Source organism: Vanellus vanellus, assembly GCF_965231255.1.
Source record: "Vanellus vanellus genome assembly, chromosome: 1".
Taxonomy (NCBI): Eukaryota; Metazoa; Chordata; class Aves; order Charadriiformes; family Charadriidae; genus Vanellus; species Vanellus vanellus.
The window spans coordinates 5,267,665-5,286,703 of NC_138905.1; the positions used below are offsets into that span (position 1 = coordinate 5,267,665).

General features: G+C 42.0%; 1 protein-coding gene across 1 annotated transcript in view; it reads left to right on the forward strand.

The window, feature by feature from the left end:
* The window catches only part of TAF3 (TATA-box binding protein associated factor 3), a 124,350-nt gene extending 105,608 nt beyond the window's left edge, over nucleotides 1–18,742 (forward strand). The window contains exons 5-7 of the mRNA XM_082485635.1: nucleotides 12,206–12,461; nucleotides 17,141–17,247; nucleotides 18,011–18,742. Of these exons, the coding sequence (XP_082341761.1) occupies nucleotides 12,206–12,461; nucleotides 17,141–17,247; nucleotides 18,011–18,125 (478 nt within the window). The 3' untranslated portion in view covers nucleotides 18,126–18,742. The remainder of the gene's footprint in view (nucleotides 1–12,205; nucleotides 12,462–17,140; nucleotides 17,248–18,010) is intronic.
* Nucleotides 18,743–19,039: the final 297 nt, after the last annotated feature.

Sequence of the window (19,039 nt, forward strand, 5' to 3'; positions counted from 1 at the left end):
AATTTTAAATCAACTGCAAATGATTGAATTGAATACTTCTGTTCAATTGCAGCATAGTTCCTCTTTGTCTAGTTATTTTTCCGAAGCACAATCATTTTTCATACACCTAAGTGTTTAAAAAGCATACCTATGGGTAAGGTGTTGACATTCCAGCTACCACCACAGCTGACATAAACTTCAGCAAAAGTATGTGCTGTAGTAATTTTTGATCTGTCAGATAAAATCATTCTACATTTAAATACAGTTTTTAAGAAAGAATACATGGCTTCTGACACAAATGCCAGACCACAAAGCAGAGTACCACTCACTGGTGCTGTTTCAGTGTTTCGGTGACTTAGAATCAGGACCTATATTTTTTGTGATATCAGGTCACCAAATTTATGTTAAAATGTTGAACTTTTGCTCCAGACTCGTACTTTATTCTATCATAACTCTGTCATCAGCAGTGAACCTGGAAACCGGACAGGAGAAGGGGAAAGACTTCTTTCTATTAAAGACTATTTTAAGTGTTTCTTGTAAACCTGACCTACCACTCTAATGAAGTTGCCCCTTGTCTTACGTGTTTTTATTCAAGTGAGTAGATACACAACTTTCTCCAAAAAAAAACATACACGTGCTCAGATATGTATGTGTCTATAAAAAAATGTATATTAAATAACCTGTGGATTGTAAAATAAAATCCTAAAAGGATTAAGGAATAGAAGAAGTTTTGTTATCCAGATATTTAATTGACTCCACTAAAGCTTTTTATCACTTGGTAGGATATTATCAGTCCAAGGCTTAATTTATGTTCGTTCGGAGGTTCACTTGACTGCATGATATCCCCATGACAAAAGCATAGCTAGCTCTCACCCTTGGTAGGGAATCTCAAAGCCAAGTGGCATATATAGAGACCAAATTATTTTGTGACTGGTAGATGTGACCTCTGTGTGTACCATTGGTGACCCAGAAGCATACTTTTGGGACTAAGAGGACAGGGGAACCTGTCCTGTTGCTTTCTTGTTTATTACACTGAGTTTCTGTGATCGTCCATTTAAGAGCTTCTACCACAATAAGGTGCTCATATCACATATTTTTATAAGTTAGCAAAATAGCACGTGTCCGAAAAAGTGAAAGCCTGAAAGGAAATGTAGGTTGCGCAAATCTCATTGAAGCTATAACCCGATCTGAGACACAGCTGGAATATTGGAGGAGTTTATTTTTCATAAATTTACATGGTTTGGGTCATCACTGCTACTTGCTCAAGAATTTGTTATTTTAAGAGCAACCACAGTCGGGCGGCAGAATTGCGGTAAAACAGTTCTTTAGTCATAATTTTTGAAGTTCTGTAAAACTGTATTATCTAACCTGCAGCATGCAGAGTACCACCAAGTTTATTATAGGGTAACGTTCTCCGAGAAACAGATGCCTAAATGATGGATCTTCTATCTGCAACAGGCTTAATTTACGTAAGAAATTTACTCTCCGGAGATTGAATTTTCTTGGGAAACCTCCACACACGTACACAATCAGACTTTAAAAAAGGTAATGGCACCAAGGGAGGAGAGAAGAAGGAGGTATTAGCAAATCCATCAATACGCTTTTTATTGACCCGGTTGAAGATGAGCAATCAGGCAAGGACCGTGTTGGTGTTCCGCTGAGCTCACTGGGCATCTGTAGTTGTTGCTGTAACATGAATATGTATTTTTTGAAAACTGCTCAAACTCCCTGGGCGTTGGGGGAAAAAAGCTAGATATCCAAGACAGGACTTTGCTATTAGCTTCAATTAAACTAGAATTGTGCCCTCTGTAGTTTCCAAGAATGCATCTTCTTCTTACAGTATCATTTTTGGTGGATAGTCAAGGAGCTTTAATTTTTAATCGGGTTGTTCTCGTACGGATAAATCAGACCGCGTGAAGAAGCTTTTGAACTTTGGGTGCTATTTGGTGGAGAACTGCTCAGACTTTGATAATTTAGATGACTGCCTTCATCGTGTTTGCCCACAATAGCTGAAATAATGGGGTTCATTAACCTCCCTGCGTTAGGCATAATCCAAATTGTTTGCCTCTAGCCTTGGCTCCCTCCCCATGGCCGGGGAGGAAAGGATTGCCTTTTTATTGACTTGTCAAGCCGTAGGTTTGCATTACCGGCCAAGTAGCTCGTGACCCATTCCATTTATTTCACTGTTTTGTGGTGGGGAAACAGGTAAAGGAATCCTGCTGGAAGCCCCTCCTTCCGCACGTTTTTATGAATAAGAGCAGTGTTTGGAGCAGTTAAGGCACCGTGACCAAATCCTCCGAAAGACGTAATGCAAGCAGCATGGGGCTATTGTGGGACGCAGCTGTGGGCGGTGTTGGTTACCCTGCGAGACGTTGCTTATTCAACAGAAAGCTCTGGAGGAGAACTTCTTGCGGAATTAAATAGAAGGGAAAAAGCGATACTTCAGGGAGAAAAATGTAGAAGGGTAAAACCACTGTTTGGAAAAGTTTAAACAATAGAATCCGGGCAGCGAAAGTCTGTGTTTATTGCGGGACTAATGGGTATCCCAATTATTTTACAGTGTAGCACTTAGCAGAGAAAGGCCGTGTTCACCCACCGTTAACAGAATTAACGCTCTGGGTGTCGATCCAACTTTTGCTGTGAGACGGAAAAAGAGCGTAGAGTGGCGAAATCATTTTTGATAGGATCAATAGACCACCTAAGCGAGGAGGCAGAGCAATGAAAAATGATCTTGCTCCTCTCGGAGGCTGCAGAGGTGTGCGTAAGGAATTCCAGTGATCTTTACAGCTTTCATAAATCTTTTGTGCGTGTGTGTGTTTGTGTGTGTGTATACATACCTGCATTTGTCTGTTCTGGAGTCTCTTAAATTATAAGAGCTGGAGGACTGATTTTTCAATGCCTTTTTAAATGCTGAGTGTATTTTAATGAAGATATTGTCTCGGGTATGATTCACATCCCTTTCCCGATTGTTCTTTTTGAGTGTAACATATTGGCCTCAATCCTGCAGTCAAATCCTCATGTGTGGTCTTGTAGCCATCCAGAAGTCTTGTGCACTTCGGTGGAGGTTCCCCAGCCTCTCCCTTGCTGCAGGATTGCAGCTTTTACACGGAAAAAGAAATAAATAAAAAAGCCTGAAGAATACCGCATCCGTTTTAACAAAACAAGTAAAAGATCATTTTTGTTTATATTTCTAAAGGTGATTTAGAAGAGTTTTTTTATTCATTGAGATGAGTTATTTCCAACTTCAGAAGTAGTCCTTAGTTTTTTCTTCTTTTTTTTTTTTTGTTTTTTTAATTACTGAAGCCACCCCAACTAATTATTCATCCTGTTTATGGTAAGTGGTAGGCTGTGGCAAATTATTTTCAGTTTGCTGCTGGCCACGTCGGGTGATGACTCCAAAAGTGAATCCATAAAAAGGCTTGAGTCATTAGAAAATAAAACAACTTACCATGAGATTCTTTGATTTTGCTGCTTATTGCTCAAGAGTAAAAAAAAAAAAAATTGTATACTGTATACCACAATTAAAAAAAAAAAAAAAGAAAAATACTGTAGGCAGGTTTAGACACATAAGTGAATTGCTTGTGTTGCTGGGTATGAGCAGCTGCCCTTGTGAAGCACAACAGAAACCAATCAAATATGTGCGAAAGATTAGAAAGGCAGATGGGTATTTGTTTTAAACAATAGACTTTGCGACCGTAGAAGATGGCTGCAAGAGAAAGGTACGGATTTTTTCTTTTCTTTGACAGAGGTGCTTCTTTTTCACTCTTTTATTGAAGTTTTTAAACAACAGTGAGGAAACTATATAGACCCAAGGACTCCTGTTATGGTTCCTGGGAGCTGGATGTGGACGAGAGGGCTGGAGAGAAGTAGCCATCTGTAGACAGAAAAGAAAAATGTGGTCCTACCTGAATTTAGTCAAGTTGTCCCGTGAGCAATTGGTCTGTAGCTGTACAGAGTTCAGGACTGGCCAGTTTGCTTGGTTCTTACAAAAGTGTGTCTCGGTAACAAGATAGAAATTACAGTTTTAGAGGTTTCTAAGCCCGTACTGGCTTTTTTTTTTTTTTTTTTTGTGGTTAATAAAATCCATATTCTACACTAGTTCCCATTAAAGAAGGTCGATGTAGGGCTGGTTTATGGGCAAGCTTCTAGCTCACGCATCCCATAACGTTACCCAAAACGAATGGCAATAAAGGGCACTTTGCAAGGAAGACGTAAGAGAAAGTTTGCAAAGAGCTCGCTAGCGTAAACATGTTTTACCAGCTTCTGGTTTTGCTGTCGAGAGCTCAGCAGAAGGGGATAATGCCAGGTGGTTTTCACATTGAAGCTCTGAGCAGCTTGTTATTGATGATAAGAGAGAAAAGAAGATGAAAGATACCAAGACGCCACGCTACCAGCTCAGTTTTGTTTTGTCAGACTGGCGGTGAACCATCCGGAGATGTAAGGCAGAATGGTGAGAAAGAATGGGAGGGAGATTTAGGAGTCATCGGCAGAAAGGTGTTCGTGGTTACTGGGAGAAATACCCTGGTGTAACAGATACGGAGGGCGGAGGCCAAGGGCACAACTCTGTTTCACTTAAAGTAATGGAAAAATAAACAGTAGAAAACCTGTAATTCAGTTTCAAGAGTGCAAATGTCCATAAACCAAAGGAGTTACCTAGAAATATCAGCTGGGCTGGAGACCTAATGGATTCCAAAGTGGTGATTGCTGCCTGTGGGAAGGAGGCACTTGGAGGAAATGACTGCAGAATTGTGTGAATAACTCCTTCCAAAAGGCTGTTGGGAATAAGCGTCGTACCTCTAGGAGAAAATGCCGGGTAACAAAGGAGGTTGTAGTGATGTGGGGGTCGGTCTCTTCTCACTAGTAACAAGCAGTAGGACAAGAGCAAATGGCCTCAAGTTGCACCAGGGGAGGTTTAGATTGGATATTAGGAAAATGTTCTTCGCAGAAAGGGTTGTTACGCGTTGGAACAGGCTGCCCAGGGAAGTGGTGGAGTCGCCGTCCCTGGATTTATTTAAAAGACATGTAGATGTGGTGCTGAGGGACATGGTTTAGCAGTGTTAGGTTGATGGTTGGACTTGGTGATCTTAAAGGTCCCTTCCAACCTAGACAAGTCTGTGATTCTATAAGTTACATCTTCAGGGCAAAAAAACTGTGGAGGTGAAGTCAGGCTTGGCAGAAATCGAGCTCAATTAAATGTTGCAAAGGATATTGAGCAAATTGGAAAAGAAGGGAAGAAGGAGGACCATGGAAATGAAGACAGGGAGAAGGTGAAGGATAATAATAGGTATGAGCCAAGAACAGAAAGAATACTTTCCTTCTGATTCTATGTTCATTCTCTGCCTTACTGAGAACTAGGACAAGATGGACAACAGCAGTAAATTGGCAGCTGTGGAAATTATCATAATGAATTGGGAAGCAAAATATAGGGACCTTTATGCATTGAAGTCAAGGAATGGGGTAATCTTTCTCCCAAGTTCTAGAAGAAGGGGGTTGTGAATTTGCAGACTCGGTGACAAGTCATTTTTAATACATTTCTTTTTATTTTAAAATGCAATGTTTGTTAAATCTATTTCTAATAACGAATATAATAAACTGAAGTGCTGAAGAAGGGAGGAAAGGGAAAGTGATCTAGACAGCTGTTCACGGCAGTGCACATAATTATACAGCTCATGCCAGTTGGAACCAGTTATAAATCAACTGACCTGTCGCGACACTTAAAATCTTGGTAGAATTTGCACTTTGCCCGCAAGCCAACACATAATTATAAAACAAATTTTGGAGGAAGAGCTGATTAAAGGCTTGGAAGTAATGGAATAAAACACATAACGGAAGTAAACCATGCCAACGGGCTTGGTATCAGTCTTTGATAAAGCAACTGATTTTCTAGGTTAGCCTAGTCCAGTTGGCCGTCCCGGCGAGAGATGTGGCTGGCAGCGGCCGATTTTTCGCCGTGCATCTCATGTATTTGTTTCCACCACCAATGCTGAGAGCAGCTGCCTCCACCTCCCACTGCAGAGTGATTCCTACTGGACCGGAGAAGCAGTCAGTGGGTGCAGGATCAAATCGCTTCCCCTCCAAGGGAAAGTCTCAGCTGCGGTGGAGAAGAGTTGAGACACTCGCACATGCGTAGCTGGGATAAAGTTGACATCTGTCTTACCACTGGAGGAAGGAATGCTCTCTTCTGGATGAATAAAAGATGGCAAACCCAAGCTGGATTTCAGGAAGACGTTTCATACTATCACCCAGGACATTCACAGGGAAGCTGGCAAAGACGAGAGTAGCAGAGGAGCTGCTCAGTAGTAAGGAACTAGCTCAAACTGGCAACTGAGAGTTGTAAGAGAAAGACCTCATCTAACCAGAGAGGAGGTTACTACTGAGCACGCTCAAGGATGTGTTTCAGGACTGATTTGATTTAATAATTTCATTTAAAATTTTGTCACAGAAGGATGTAGAAGACCCATGCCTTTTGTTGGCAGTAAGGTTGAAGGACTGTGCCAGTGCAAATGAGGATCTGACGATTGTCTGGAAAGAAGTGGATCCTCTTGAGTAGAAGGGAGAAAATGGTATTTAATTCAGTAAATGAAAAATTGCAGTTAAGGCTTTGCGTTTGAAGTCTACCAATAGAAACTTCAGCCCGACGTGAAGAGCTGATCGGTAGGTGTATCGCTGCGGTAGGTGGGTGAGAGATCATTAGTTGATCACAGAACGACGGAGTTGCCAACACGATACCAGTGTGACCGTGGGATGCATTGCAAGAGGTAATTTTAGCAGAGACAGTGGAAGTGTCTGGGCCATCATATGAGGACTTGTTGATACTTCATCTGAAATGTTATATTCAATTCTTGGAGGCAGCTTGTGTCCAGGAAGGATGAATTGGGAAGAGCAGGTGCAGAGGAGGGCTCGGAGCACCGTTAGGAGGAGCACAGGGGGGGCCGTGTTATGGAGAGGAGAGCAACTTTGTGTGTTTAGTCTAGCATGTGAAGAGGGGATATGATTGCTGGCTACAAATACATCAGACAAGTAAACATTTTGGAAGGAGAAAGCTATTCAAGCTAAAGAACAATGTTGGCACAAAAACAAATGGGAATTAATTGGCTATGAATGTAGGCTGGAAATTAAAAGAGGTTGCTGTGCCACCAGAGCAGTGAGATCCTGGAACAGGGTGATGGTGGGGACAAAAAGATTAACTGGCTTTAAAATGAAACTCAATAAACTTGTGAATGGGATTAGGTGACACAACACCTGCAAAATCACTAGTCTCATTTGCCCAGGAAGGGATGTTTGCAGGGTTTTGCTGTAGTGGTGAGACAGAGAAGGGGCTGTTGAGGTCCATGTGCACCATTGAAAGTCAACACGCTTACGTGGAAGTCGTGCTGCTTGTATGAGACCAGGCGGTGTCCACAAAAATGGATGACATCTTGGAAGAAGTGTTCAAAGTTCATTTTCCTTCATAGAGAAGAATATCAAGTTGCAGGCAATTTATCACATGAATTTTTATTTATTTTTTTTTTATTTCAAATTGAAGTACTGGAGTCTTTTCACTTGCAAAATTGCCCGGGGCTCCACTGGAGGTTTGGTACATTTTGGCACCCTGCAAATGCACGAGCTGGTCATAGCGTGTATTTGTGGAACTTGTATTTGCCAATATGACTTGTTTGCACAGAATAAAACATCCAGCAGGGCATAAGAGATAAAACCTAAATTTCCCTTTCTAAAAGTAACATGGGAATTAGTCTACATTACAGAGTTTAAATTACACTGATTCTCCTCCAGGGTTGGAATAAAATTTTCAAAATCACCTCTAATCTGTGAAGAATCTAAACCGTATGGAAATCTTCCTAATTCCCCTAGGTGGTTTTGACACTCTTACCCATAGTCTTAGAGTATTTCTTTTTTTTCTGGTGCAACACTCTCAGTTCCAGGTGTGGATTTTTCAGTAATAAAATAGTTACACCACTTAACTTTCTAGCATCAAGGAATTTATATTGATAAATTCATATCGATACTAATAGATAATAATATCACTTCTAATAATCCAAGTGAGTTGTACTAGTTTTAATTATGTCAGTGCAGTTGATGGTGTCATTTTCCTACATCCAAAGACCCCCTTAGCTCCTGCTCCTTGCTTAAAAATGGGTCACAGGTTCAGAAAAGAATCAGGACTTTTCAAACGTCATTTTTCCTTTAGGCAGAGTGTATGCGAAACAGCTTCCTTGGAGCTCCAAGAAACAAAGATCGCTGTGATTTTTTACTAGACCTTTCGGAGTACTGATACAGCATTTTTTTGCAGCTCATCACCCGTAGCAATCGTTCAGCCCTGTGGCTCATATCCTATTTTTTAAAAGCCATTTCCTTTCGGTGCACATGCCTTTTCCCTGTGTTTATATGAAGCAGTCAATGGGGCTTTCAGCCGTAAGGATCAGAACGAAATCAAATAAATTACTTCCAAAGATAGGAAACCATTTCACACCTTGGAGCCTCATTTTGCTCCAGATGTAGCGTGTTACAGCTCATGCCGGTTAGAACCAATTATAAATCAACTGACCTGTCGCAACATTTAAAACCCTGGTAGAATTTGCACTTTGCCTGCAAGCCAACACTTCGTTTTCATCCTGTTTGGGTTTGGATCCGTAGCTGTGAACGGGGTGATTGCCCCGGAGTAATGATGAAAGTGGGTTTTCATTCACTCTCCCGTTATGAAGAGGTGTATCGATATGTGCATTCAATTATAAAAGCACCAAGGTTCTGTAAGAAGTACAGTTCCTGCTAGCATTTAAAAAAAAAAATCCGAAATGAATTTAGGTTGGACACAACCAGATTCACAATGTTTACAGTAATTCTGGGGGGGTTTTTTAAAGGAGTGGTAACCTTTAATTATGATTTATGGAGGCTCTTATTACCACATCTATTCCAAGGGTTTTCTCACGCCCCTTCATTCTGGAGGAGCTATTTTGATTCAAAAACAACTTTTAATTGACTTTTTATCTCTCAGTGTAGAACGTGTTAGTGAGACTGTGCCAGGCAAGCAGCCTGCAGAGAAGCGTAATTCTTGTTTCGGGACTGTGAGTGTGTTGGGGGTGGCTGACGTTCATTTATGTTTGATTACTTCAAAAAATATTAATCCAGCCCCAGTTTTAGATTTCTTGGATTTTTTTTTGGGGGGGAAGGGGGAAGGAGGGGAAATTTTGTCATATTTAGTATTGTACATAGAGACTTTTAATATACAAGCGCTGATTTTGCAAGCATAGGAGAAGCACGTTTGGGAAAAAGGTATTGATACACGTATGGTGGTGTCCAAATGTAGAGTTTAAATCCTAGCAGGGACCTAGGTACCAGGAGGATCGAAGCTTCGCTGGGATGAGCACTGCCTACTTGCAGTGTGCTCTGCGCTTCAATTTTCCTGTCTATAAAACAGAGCTCATAAATCGTGCCATCATTTGCATAGTGTTTTGATATCAGGTTTCTTTCCAAGTCTGAAGTAACATTAATTATTAGTTGTGGGATCGCTATTTCCCTTTGATTTCTCCCCACCTCCGTATTGCCATGTATGCAGCCCCTTCTTCAGGACAGAGGACAGGCTAAACCACCCTCACGGAGATTACTCCATCACCTCTAATGGTGTAGCACAAAGCCAGTCATTTCTCCGCTCTGGAGTCTAAAGTCTCTGAACTTCATTAGCTCAAGGGAGTGGTAGGCCCAAGCGTGCTCTGAAATGCCGATCTCCTGTTTTGATAACTGAGCTCTAAAATCAAGATAAACAAGCTGCCCTATATACCGAACATGTCCTAATTGCACACTTCAAGCAAAGCAGCCAATCAATGAGTCTGTGTCGCCCGCTAATGAATATTTGTAGTTCTGGAAGATTTCTTATGTGATGTTCCTTGTAGCTTCTGCAGTTATTAGCAGAGTGGCTTCGAAGACCCTGTTCAGGAGGAGAACCTGGCTTTATCTAGACCAAGAAACTATGTAATTTAATTTCAGATGTTAGCTGGGCATGGTCACTCTTATTCAAATTATATTAGCTAATACTTCTTTAAAAGTGTTTACACTGTGTGCAAAGTTGTGTTTAAAATCCTATTAGCTAATACATTTCCTAGTCTAGACTCGAGGAGGGTTGACTCGCTGAAGAACGCATAGCAGGACTTTGTTTACTTGCAGGGGGTAGAAGAGGGAGGCAGGGAAAGAAGGGGTAATGATGTTTGAAACCGTCCAAATGACTTTTGCTGCGCCAAATATTTTGCTGTCTGCCCCTCTCCTCGCTTCTATGATTGCTGAATTATTTTTTTTATTGAGAGGTGGCTCTCAAGTCGTGAGGGTGACTTTGCAAACCATGAGAGCGTTGCCACCAAACAAGGTCTTAGGCATTCAGCATTGGGAGCCAGGGCTGTCTGTGGAAGGAGGAAGGCACAGAAGAAGCATCTGAGTTGGGGTGGCCAGTCTGGCAGGAGCTCCAGGGAGCCACGTGCTAAGACTTTCATTGAACCATGGATGTTCACGAGCCAAAGAGAAAGCTTTCATCGTGGGAGATAACAGCGGATTTTCAGACGTACCCCATTAACAGGAGAAAGAGGCTGGGTTTGATGTGTAGGTTGCTCCCAGGATAGCCTGGTAATAGGACATCCTTCCTTCTCAAGTCACAGACAACATCAATTAGGAGTCCTGTACTTTGACTCACAGTCTGGCACCTTACTGACACATATAAAGAGCCCGAGCTCCCAGACTAGGTACCTGCAGCAATCACGAGGACATCAAGTGATGTGAATGTCTTCGGTGTTGCTGATGGAAAATCATCTAACGCCTTTTAGCTTCTGCTCCACTGCAGGTTTCTAAACTTCCTTGGTCTTGGTTTTCTTCCCCTAGTCACTCATAGTAGGTCTCGGAAGGTAGGTGTGATGCTGCAGTTGGCAGGTTAGGTAGGAATACCAAACCCCTTGCTCTCATTCCTTTTACTAAGTCGGGTTTTACTGTAACTTGCCATAGTTCTGCTTTAGTAGTTCAAGTGGCGTATCTTGGGAGAAAAACACTATCATCTCAGCCAAGCATTAAATACTGGAGAATTCCAAGCATTTCTCAAAACAGTGGCTTGGATTATTGACTCGAAATGCAGACAATGTCCCCACTCGTAGTGATACTTTCTTTTGAATATCATAAGAGAGTTGCAGTAAACTCTAAAGTTGAACGTTAAATTCCCATTGACGGTGGAGCTGGACTTTCCTGGTTCTCAGGAGTTGTCGGAATTTGATTTTCGTCATGGTTTTCCTACGGATATCTCCGCTTTTTGCTTTCTTAAGATATCCTCCTCTCTGGAATGCCTAACCTTTCTTTAAATCGCCTTCTTCCTACAGTCCCGTCACAAATCAATTGCACTCCCACAGTTGCCATTCAAATATAAATAAGTTAGTTAAATGATTTACCAAAATATGGTAAAACAAATAGATCTATCCTGTGTTTTGTTTGAGGTTTTGTTTTGTTTTCTAAAACATCCTTTTCCTTCTCTTTATGGTTCTAATCTAGAGCCTTATAGTAAGGACTTTTTCTGTCTTGTCCGTTAAATTGCATGCACATCAATAACACTGTGTATCAACATTCATTAATAAACGTTGGGTCCTCTATGTATCCCCCTTCCTGGGCAAGATTATTCTATACTGTGTATTTACTAGAGCTACATCCTGTCTACTTCAGCTACTCAAGTAAGTAGCAATATTTTAACTGCTGAGTATATAGTGTGCGTCATTTATTTGTCCTGACTAGATCCACTGCTGGTTTCATAAACATTTGGGGAAAGAAATACCAAACTAGCAAATATTTGGAGAACCCCCTAATGTAGGATCCTAAGAGGATGATATCGTCTCTCAGTTTGAAGATTAAAATCAGTGCTGTTCACAGCTGATTAACTTTCCTTTCTAATATTTCCCACAAATTGAGCTAATGTAATAAAACTTAACGAAACAAGGTTTAGGAAAGCCACAGAGAATATTTATATGACAGCGACTATAGAGTGGTTCAGGCTGTCGTGGCGTTCGCTTTGTAATGGCTCTGTGCTTTATCCTGTCCAGCGGATGGATGTAGCAATGACAACAGTCCTTGTGTTGGATTGAAACAGCCTCTTTGCTGACTCGAAGGCGATGTGAATTAGCTGCTCTACATTTTCTTTATATCTAGTTGGTGATTGATCATTGCTTTCTTTCCCATCAGCTCTTAACAATTCACATTTTTGGTCTTACAGAGTCATCAGCAAAGTGGTGCCTGCTCCAGAGGCCAAAAATTCTACTCCTGTGAGCCGCCCCAAGACACCTCCGCCCGTACCGTCACCAGTACCCGCTCCTGTTCATGTCACCCCTCCTCCAGCTCCAGCTCCTCCTCCTCCTCAGGCTACCGTCTCGCCAGTCCTGATCCCACCGCCCTCTCCAGCCGTCTCCGCAGCAGGAGGCTCCAAAGCTCCAGTCAGGAGCGTGGTGACCGAGACCGTCAGTACTTACGTGGTAGGTAACACACGCTGCTGTGTTTTGTCCCAGTGTCGGTGACATTCATCTCTTGAATTGTTGAGCTCCTGAGTGAACTCATCATCTCAAACTGATGGTACCTGGACTTGTGATGTTGCTCTCTATCAAGCTACTCTTTATCCAGCCCGTGCTTCCATGCACGTGTTTTGAGGGGTTAATGACATAATTAAAACACTACTACTTGGACTGATTTTTTTCTGTGTTCCCAATTGAATGTTTAAGTTTCTTCTGACAAGTCCAGTTATATCCCACTCGGTATTTTCTGCTAACTGAGCAAGAGCATTTATTTTTGGAGGTGGAGATTTTTTTATAGATGCTTTCATAAATGCTGAATTGAAACCTCAAGTGTCAAGCTTGCCATAGATTTTGCTGTCAGTCGAGTAAAGTACAAAACCCTCATGCAATGTCAAGAATTTGACTCATTTGAAATGTGTAGAGTCCACTAATCTCTCTTCTGGTTTCTTCAACATACAGAAATTGTAAATGTTTGTGCATCTGACAGTCTGTAGGTATTTTATTAGTCTGCAGTTCATTAGTCTGTTTGTCTGCTCTGAACTTGGCCTCTGTCTGGTAGCATTAAGACTTCTTCATTCCTTTAGAAAAGTCTCCCATCCAACATGATGTAGGAACTTCATTCTCTAAAAGAACGCGGACATAACTCTGAGCAGGACTAGGATTGCTGTGCTACTGAAAATTCCTGGTTTAGATGCAGTGTAAAATGGTAGTCCTGACGGTTTCTGGTCATTGAAGAGCAGCAGATACCACTAACAATGGTTGCAGTGTTGTTATCCTCCCTCTCCCGGCTAAATTCCAGCATGGTTGGTGACACCTTGCTTATCTGTAGTGGGCAGCAGTTTCAAAAATCTCGCCATTTAAAACACTTGAAACTTGCTTTTATTACAGAGTTTCCTGTGCTTTAATTGCAACAAATGCATGATTTTTCTCTTTTTTTTTTTTTATTATTCTTGTTTTTATAATGATTCCTAGTGTCAATCTACCCTGCCATCTCTAATGGAAAAGGTGCTCTTCCCTGCTGGACTTCAACTGTTATATCGTGTTACTGGTCTCTATTTAAACAGCTGCTACATTTCACTCCGGAGTTGGTTACAGCACCAGACGACGGCGCATAGGCTGTGCGTGTCTTCAGTGTGCAGGATACACGTCCTCACCTTCTGTATCGCAGGCGTAAATGCAGCATCACTCTTACCTATTGCAGCAGGGCTTGGAAATTCACTCAGAGAGAGAAACATTTCCAAAATACTGTACTACATCCAATTTTTTTCAGTAAGCATTAAAAGCAAATAACTTCAAGGTGATGTTAGTTTGAAGAAAGAAAACCTACAACTTTTCCTAGGTACTTCTAGCGGTGACACTCTTAGGACCTTATGGAGAATTTAGAGGACATGTGGGGTCCGGGTTCTTTCTTTCTTTCTTTTATTCAACATTATAGTTGAAACCCGGGCTCTGCTGCATTAGGATCCAACTGTGTGCACAGACAGAGAGAATCCTGATGTGAGACATTTATAAGTCAAGAAGTGTAGAGAGAGGTCGAGGAAGAAGGGAATAATTAATAACTATTAGCCCCTTGTATGAAGGGAGTCCAGGACAGAGAATGATGAAATGGCTTTCCCCGGGTCGCTCGGGAAAGCTCTTCTAGAAGATAAGATTGGAGCCAACGTGACAGAGGTGCGCAACTCCCTTCTGCAGGGGAGGACGGGGGGATGATCTTATAGTTTAAAACAAAAAAAAAAGATACGATGTGGGATCTCCCTGTAGGATAGCATCTGAGTAAGTGTGCTCTTATCATTAACTCTCTGCGGTTTGTACTAAAATAGCATTCAGCGATCACATACTGTCCCTCCTTCCACGACCCTTGGCTCATTAAGGAATGAGAAGTTATGCAATATTTTTAACATCCTCATTCAGCAGCCCAAGCTCTTGGTTAAGACACAGGCAGAGGGTTTGATGGTTATAGACCACCCTGCCCCTCTCCAGCCCCTGAAAGCCTGAGGCAGGTATTCTCCAGACAAACATCCCCCTGGAAAAGCAAAGTTTGGATAAGTTAGGGTGTCTGTCTTCTAATCGTAGAATCATAGAATCATTATGGTTGGAAGACACCTTAAAGATCATCAAGTCCAACTGTTAACCTAACAATGCCAAGCTACTACTAAACCATGTTCCTCAGCACTACATCTACATGTCTTTTAAATCCCTCCAGGGATGGTGACTCCACCACTTCCCTGGGCAGCCTGTTCCAATGCTTGACAACCCTTTGGGTGAAGAACTTTTTCCTAATATCCAATCTAAACCTCCCCTGCTGCAACTGGAGGTTGTTCCCTCTTGTCCTATCACTTGTTACCTGGGAGAAGAGACCAACCCCCACCTCGCTGCAACTTCCTTTCAGGTAGTTGTAGAAAACGGTAAGGTCTCCCCTCAGCCTCCTTTTCTCCTGGCTGAACAATTGCAGTTCCCTCAGCCTCTCCTCATCAGACTTGTTCTCCAGACCCCTCACCAGCTTCGTTGCCCTTCTCTGGACCTAATGAGGCAACATAGAATCATAGAATGGTTTAGGCTGAAGGAGTCTTAACGATCATCTAGTTCCGATCCCCCTGCCATGGGCAAGGACATCTCCCCCCAGCCCAGGTTGCTCACAGCCCCATCCAGCCTGGCCTTGAACACCTCCAGCGATGGGGCATCCATAACTTCTCTGGGCAACCTGGACCAGTGTCTCACCACCCTCATAGTGAAAAATTTCTTCCTAATATCTGTTCTAAATCTCCCCTCTTCCAGTTTGAAGCCATTACCCCTCGTCCCATCACTGCACGCCCTTGTAAAAAGTCCCTCTCCAGCTTTCTTGTAGGGCCCCTTCAGGTACTGGAAGGCCGCTCTAAGGTCTCCCCAGAGCCTTCTCTTCTCCAGGCTGAACAACCCCAACTCTCTCAGCCTCTCCTCACAGCAGAGGTGCTCCAGCCCTCTGATCACCTTTGTGGCCCTCCTCTGGACCTGCTTCAAGAGATCCATGTCCTTCTTATGTTGAGGGCTCCAGAGCTGGTCACATTACTCCAGGTGGGGTCTCAAACATCAGGCAGTGCTGCCTACAGCTGGCCCCACCGGTGCCTAAACCAGGCGGCACTGTGGATGTGGTGCCTGCCGAACACCAGCGCCGGTGCCGGAGGACAGTGCAAGGCGCAGTTGGGTTGCTCAAGCAAGTTGGAGCCCAACAACCCCCAGCGATGCCTCTCCATACTAGGATTACCCCACAGAAATGATGGCGGACCTTTTCACACCGGGCGCAGAGGATTTACCTGCGGAGCAGCTGCTTCTCTACCAACTTAAAATGACTTTGCGGATGCGAGATGAGATGCGGAGATAGGAATGATTATTGCAATCAATCGGCTTTAAAATCGAGTTCGTTGCGTGACGTTGCCTACTCCATTGCGCTGTTGGGAAGGGGATTGTTCTCTGCTTAATATTCCTGGGCTTTGTATTTTCTAGTTTTAAATCACAAAAAAAAAAAAATTCGGGGCTTTGAGAGGAGTCAGTCAGGAGTGATGTGTTGGTTGCAGCTCTGGTACATTCCTATTGATTTTTCGGGAAGTGGTGTAAGATGTACAGACCACCGTGCAGTGGCTTTTTCTTTTTTTTACCGAAGACCATTTGGGGCATTTCATCTACTACTTTTTTCATATCATTTTTGTAAGCTGTACAGATAGCAAAAAAAGTTATTGCCTTAGACGTGTGCAAATGCAGTGATGCACAAAAGCAGAGAACAAAACAGTTTATGTTTTTGAGATTCAGTGATAATGCGCAAATCCTCGTAAAGGAATGATGAAATCAGGGTAATAACCCGGACATTTTGTACATTGTTTTGCTGATTGCACTTCTTTGGGTGGATTTTGGGACATTTTGCGTGTATGTTTTTACCAAAGAACTGTTAAAGAAACCACTTGAAATTTAAAAATACTAATAATGGGTCTAGCGGGATATAAACATTAAAAAAAAAAAAAAAATCATAAAGCTCTGAATATGACAAATCCAGTAAGCAGCTGCCTAATACTGTAAATGATCTGCCTCTCTTGTTTCGTTTACCCTTTAGTAAATTGTACTGTGACATAAATGTCATAAGGGGAATGGAAAGTTACTCAGTAACAAGTTTTTTTATATCCTGATCTTATCAGCTAGTTGGAGTTGAAGACTTTGGCTAATAAGTAATACGGCGATATATACCCACAGCGCTGTATATTTTACACACGTCTACGACCGGTATGGGACGCAGGAGGCTGCCGTCGCTCCTTCGTGCCATTAACTGGGTAGAATTGAAAAAGTCGCAATAGTACGGACAGAGAAGGAATTGTGTCCCAAAGCTCTCGCTGCTATATGTGAATGCCTGTGCTGAGGTCGGGCGGTACAACTGGCTTTACTGGTTTACCGGACAATACAGGAAAACGCGTGCTTTTGTCAACAAGTACAGTATAGGAAAAATAAATTAAAACATAACTCTGAGCACTTGCGATCAGAGATTTCATAAATAACAACAGTGACTGCTGAATAGTTCTGTGGGATAAGCAAGAATTTTAATTAAAAAAAAAAAAAAATATGTCGATTTTGCTGCCTGCTTCGCCCTGCAAACCAGCTAACATCCCTTTTCTTTGCACCAGATCCGCGACGAGTGGGGTAACCAGATCTGGATCTGTCCTGGCTGTAACAAGCCAGATGATGGCAGTCCAATGATAGGTTGTGATGACTGCGATGATTGGTATCACTGGTAAGTTGCTCTCATCCATCCTAATTTGCCGTTGCCTGGCAAATTGGGGCTATGTTATTAAAAAAAAAAAACCTTTTTTTTTTTTATTTGATGGTTCGTGACGCCGGGAATGTTTGAATGGCTTTGCTGCGTCCAATTCAATAATCTGGAAGATATTTTTATCTCTGCTTCTCCGGCATTTGAAAAAGCAGGTTTTAAGCTGTGAAGGAGAGTTACTTTTTAATTAACGGGCATTGGTGATAACAGTTGTTTTTGAAACTGCTGGGAAATATTGCTGATTCCGGTAATTTTTGTGAGAACTACAGGATTATGAGCGTAGTGTATACAGATAGACATTTCAAATTATGAAGCATTGTATAAGCAGTAATATAAATGTCAGCTCTTATAAATGGGTTGGAGGGAATTAATCACTTTTTAGGCGTTTTCTTAAACAGCTGCATAAAATCATGAGATTTTTTGCAGATGTGTTAAAGAAGCGTTTGCAATGCTTTTAAATCTAGGCTATTATACCTGAAAGTGGGGTCGTATTTTCTATTAAAATAATATTTCTTATCTGAGTGTCCTTTCGATATTTTTTGTTTCAAAGCAAGTTGTTTTCAGGTTTCTCTTCGATCATGATATTTACTCGTTAAGATAATGATAAAGTAATTGCTATATTAATTTGAAGGCCAGATCCCGTCTCCTACTGGAAAGTTTCATTTCTTTGGGTAAGAAACAAAAGTCACGGTACTCCACTGAGACGATATTTTCCTGTCCTTCCCAGGCCTTGCGTTGGGATTACGACTGCACCCCCAGAAGAGATACAGTGGTTCTGCTCCAAGTGCGCCAACAAAAAGAAAGACAAAAAACACAAGAAGAGGAAGCACAAGGCGCACTGAAGGTTCGGCAGCGGACTGAAGTCGTGCGCTCGCCGCGGCGCCTTCTGCCCCGACTCCGTCGCAGGGGGGGGATCCATCCCGCTCGTGTCTCACCCTCCTTCGCCGCCTCTTGGGGTCGGGGCTCTGGAGCGGATGGGGGGGCGAGGAGATGCTCTCCGGTAGGGGCTGTTGCGTTTGGCGGACCGGCTGAGCCCAGGGGGTTGGATTTTGGTACATCCTGATGCTGCCTTTCGCCTACCGAAGGGAATTTGCACAGAGCGATATGAAGACTTCGGTAGTTCATGGTACCGCTCCCGCGGCTCGGCAGCAGCAAAGATGAATGTTGTAAATACAGATATCTGTTCCTATTCTTTCTCGATTTGTTATTAATCCCTCTCGAACCTTTGCAGTAAGGTGCGGAGAGGAGGGGGAAATGTAAATTGCAGTAAGTTGTAAACTGAGGAGACCTTCTGGAATGATTTCTGTAGTCTGGATCCAGTTCAGCCTCTACTCCTGCTGAGCCAGATAATCATAATGTGGAAATAAAAAGTGGCTGGTAAATATTTTTGTGATGAGAATATATGAAGCTTTTTTCCTTGATTTTTAGTACTAACATAAAATAAACACGTTCAAGCTTTTGTGATATATCTTCTATTTTTAAAAAAAAAAAAAAAAGAAAAGTTTCTATTGTGTCGATTTTTTTCTTCCGTGTGAATTTATTTCGGTGGACCTGTAATATATTTTATACTTTGTTTTTTGGGTTTTTTTTAGTCTTTGTCAATGTACCTTTTCATTGCTTGTACATTTCATTGGTGTGTAAAAACACTTCCCATTAAAAGATTTTCACACATGTGAATACCTGATATTTATAAAGTACCTTTTTTTTTTTTTTAAAAAAAAAAAAAATATTTTTGAGGGCTTGAGGATTTTTCTTT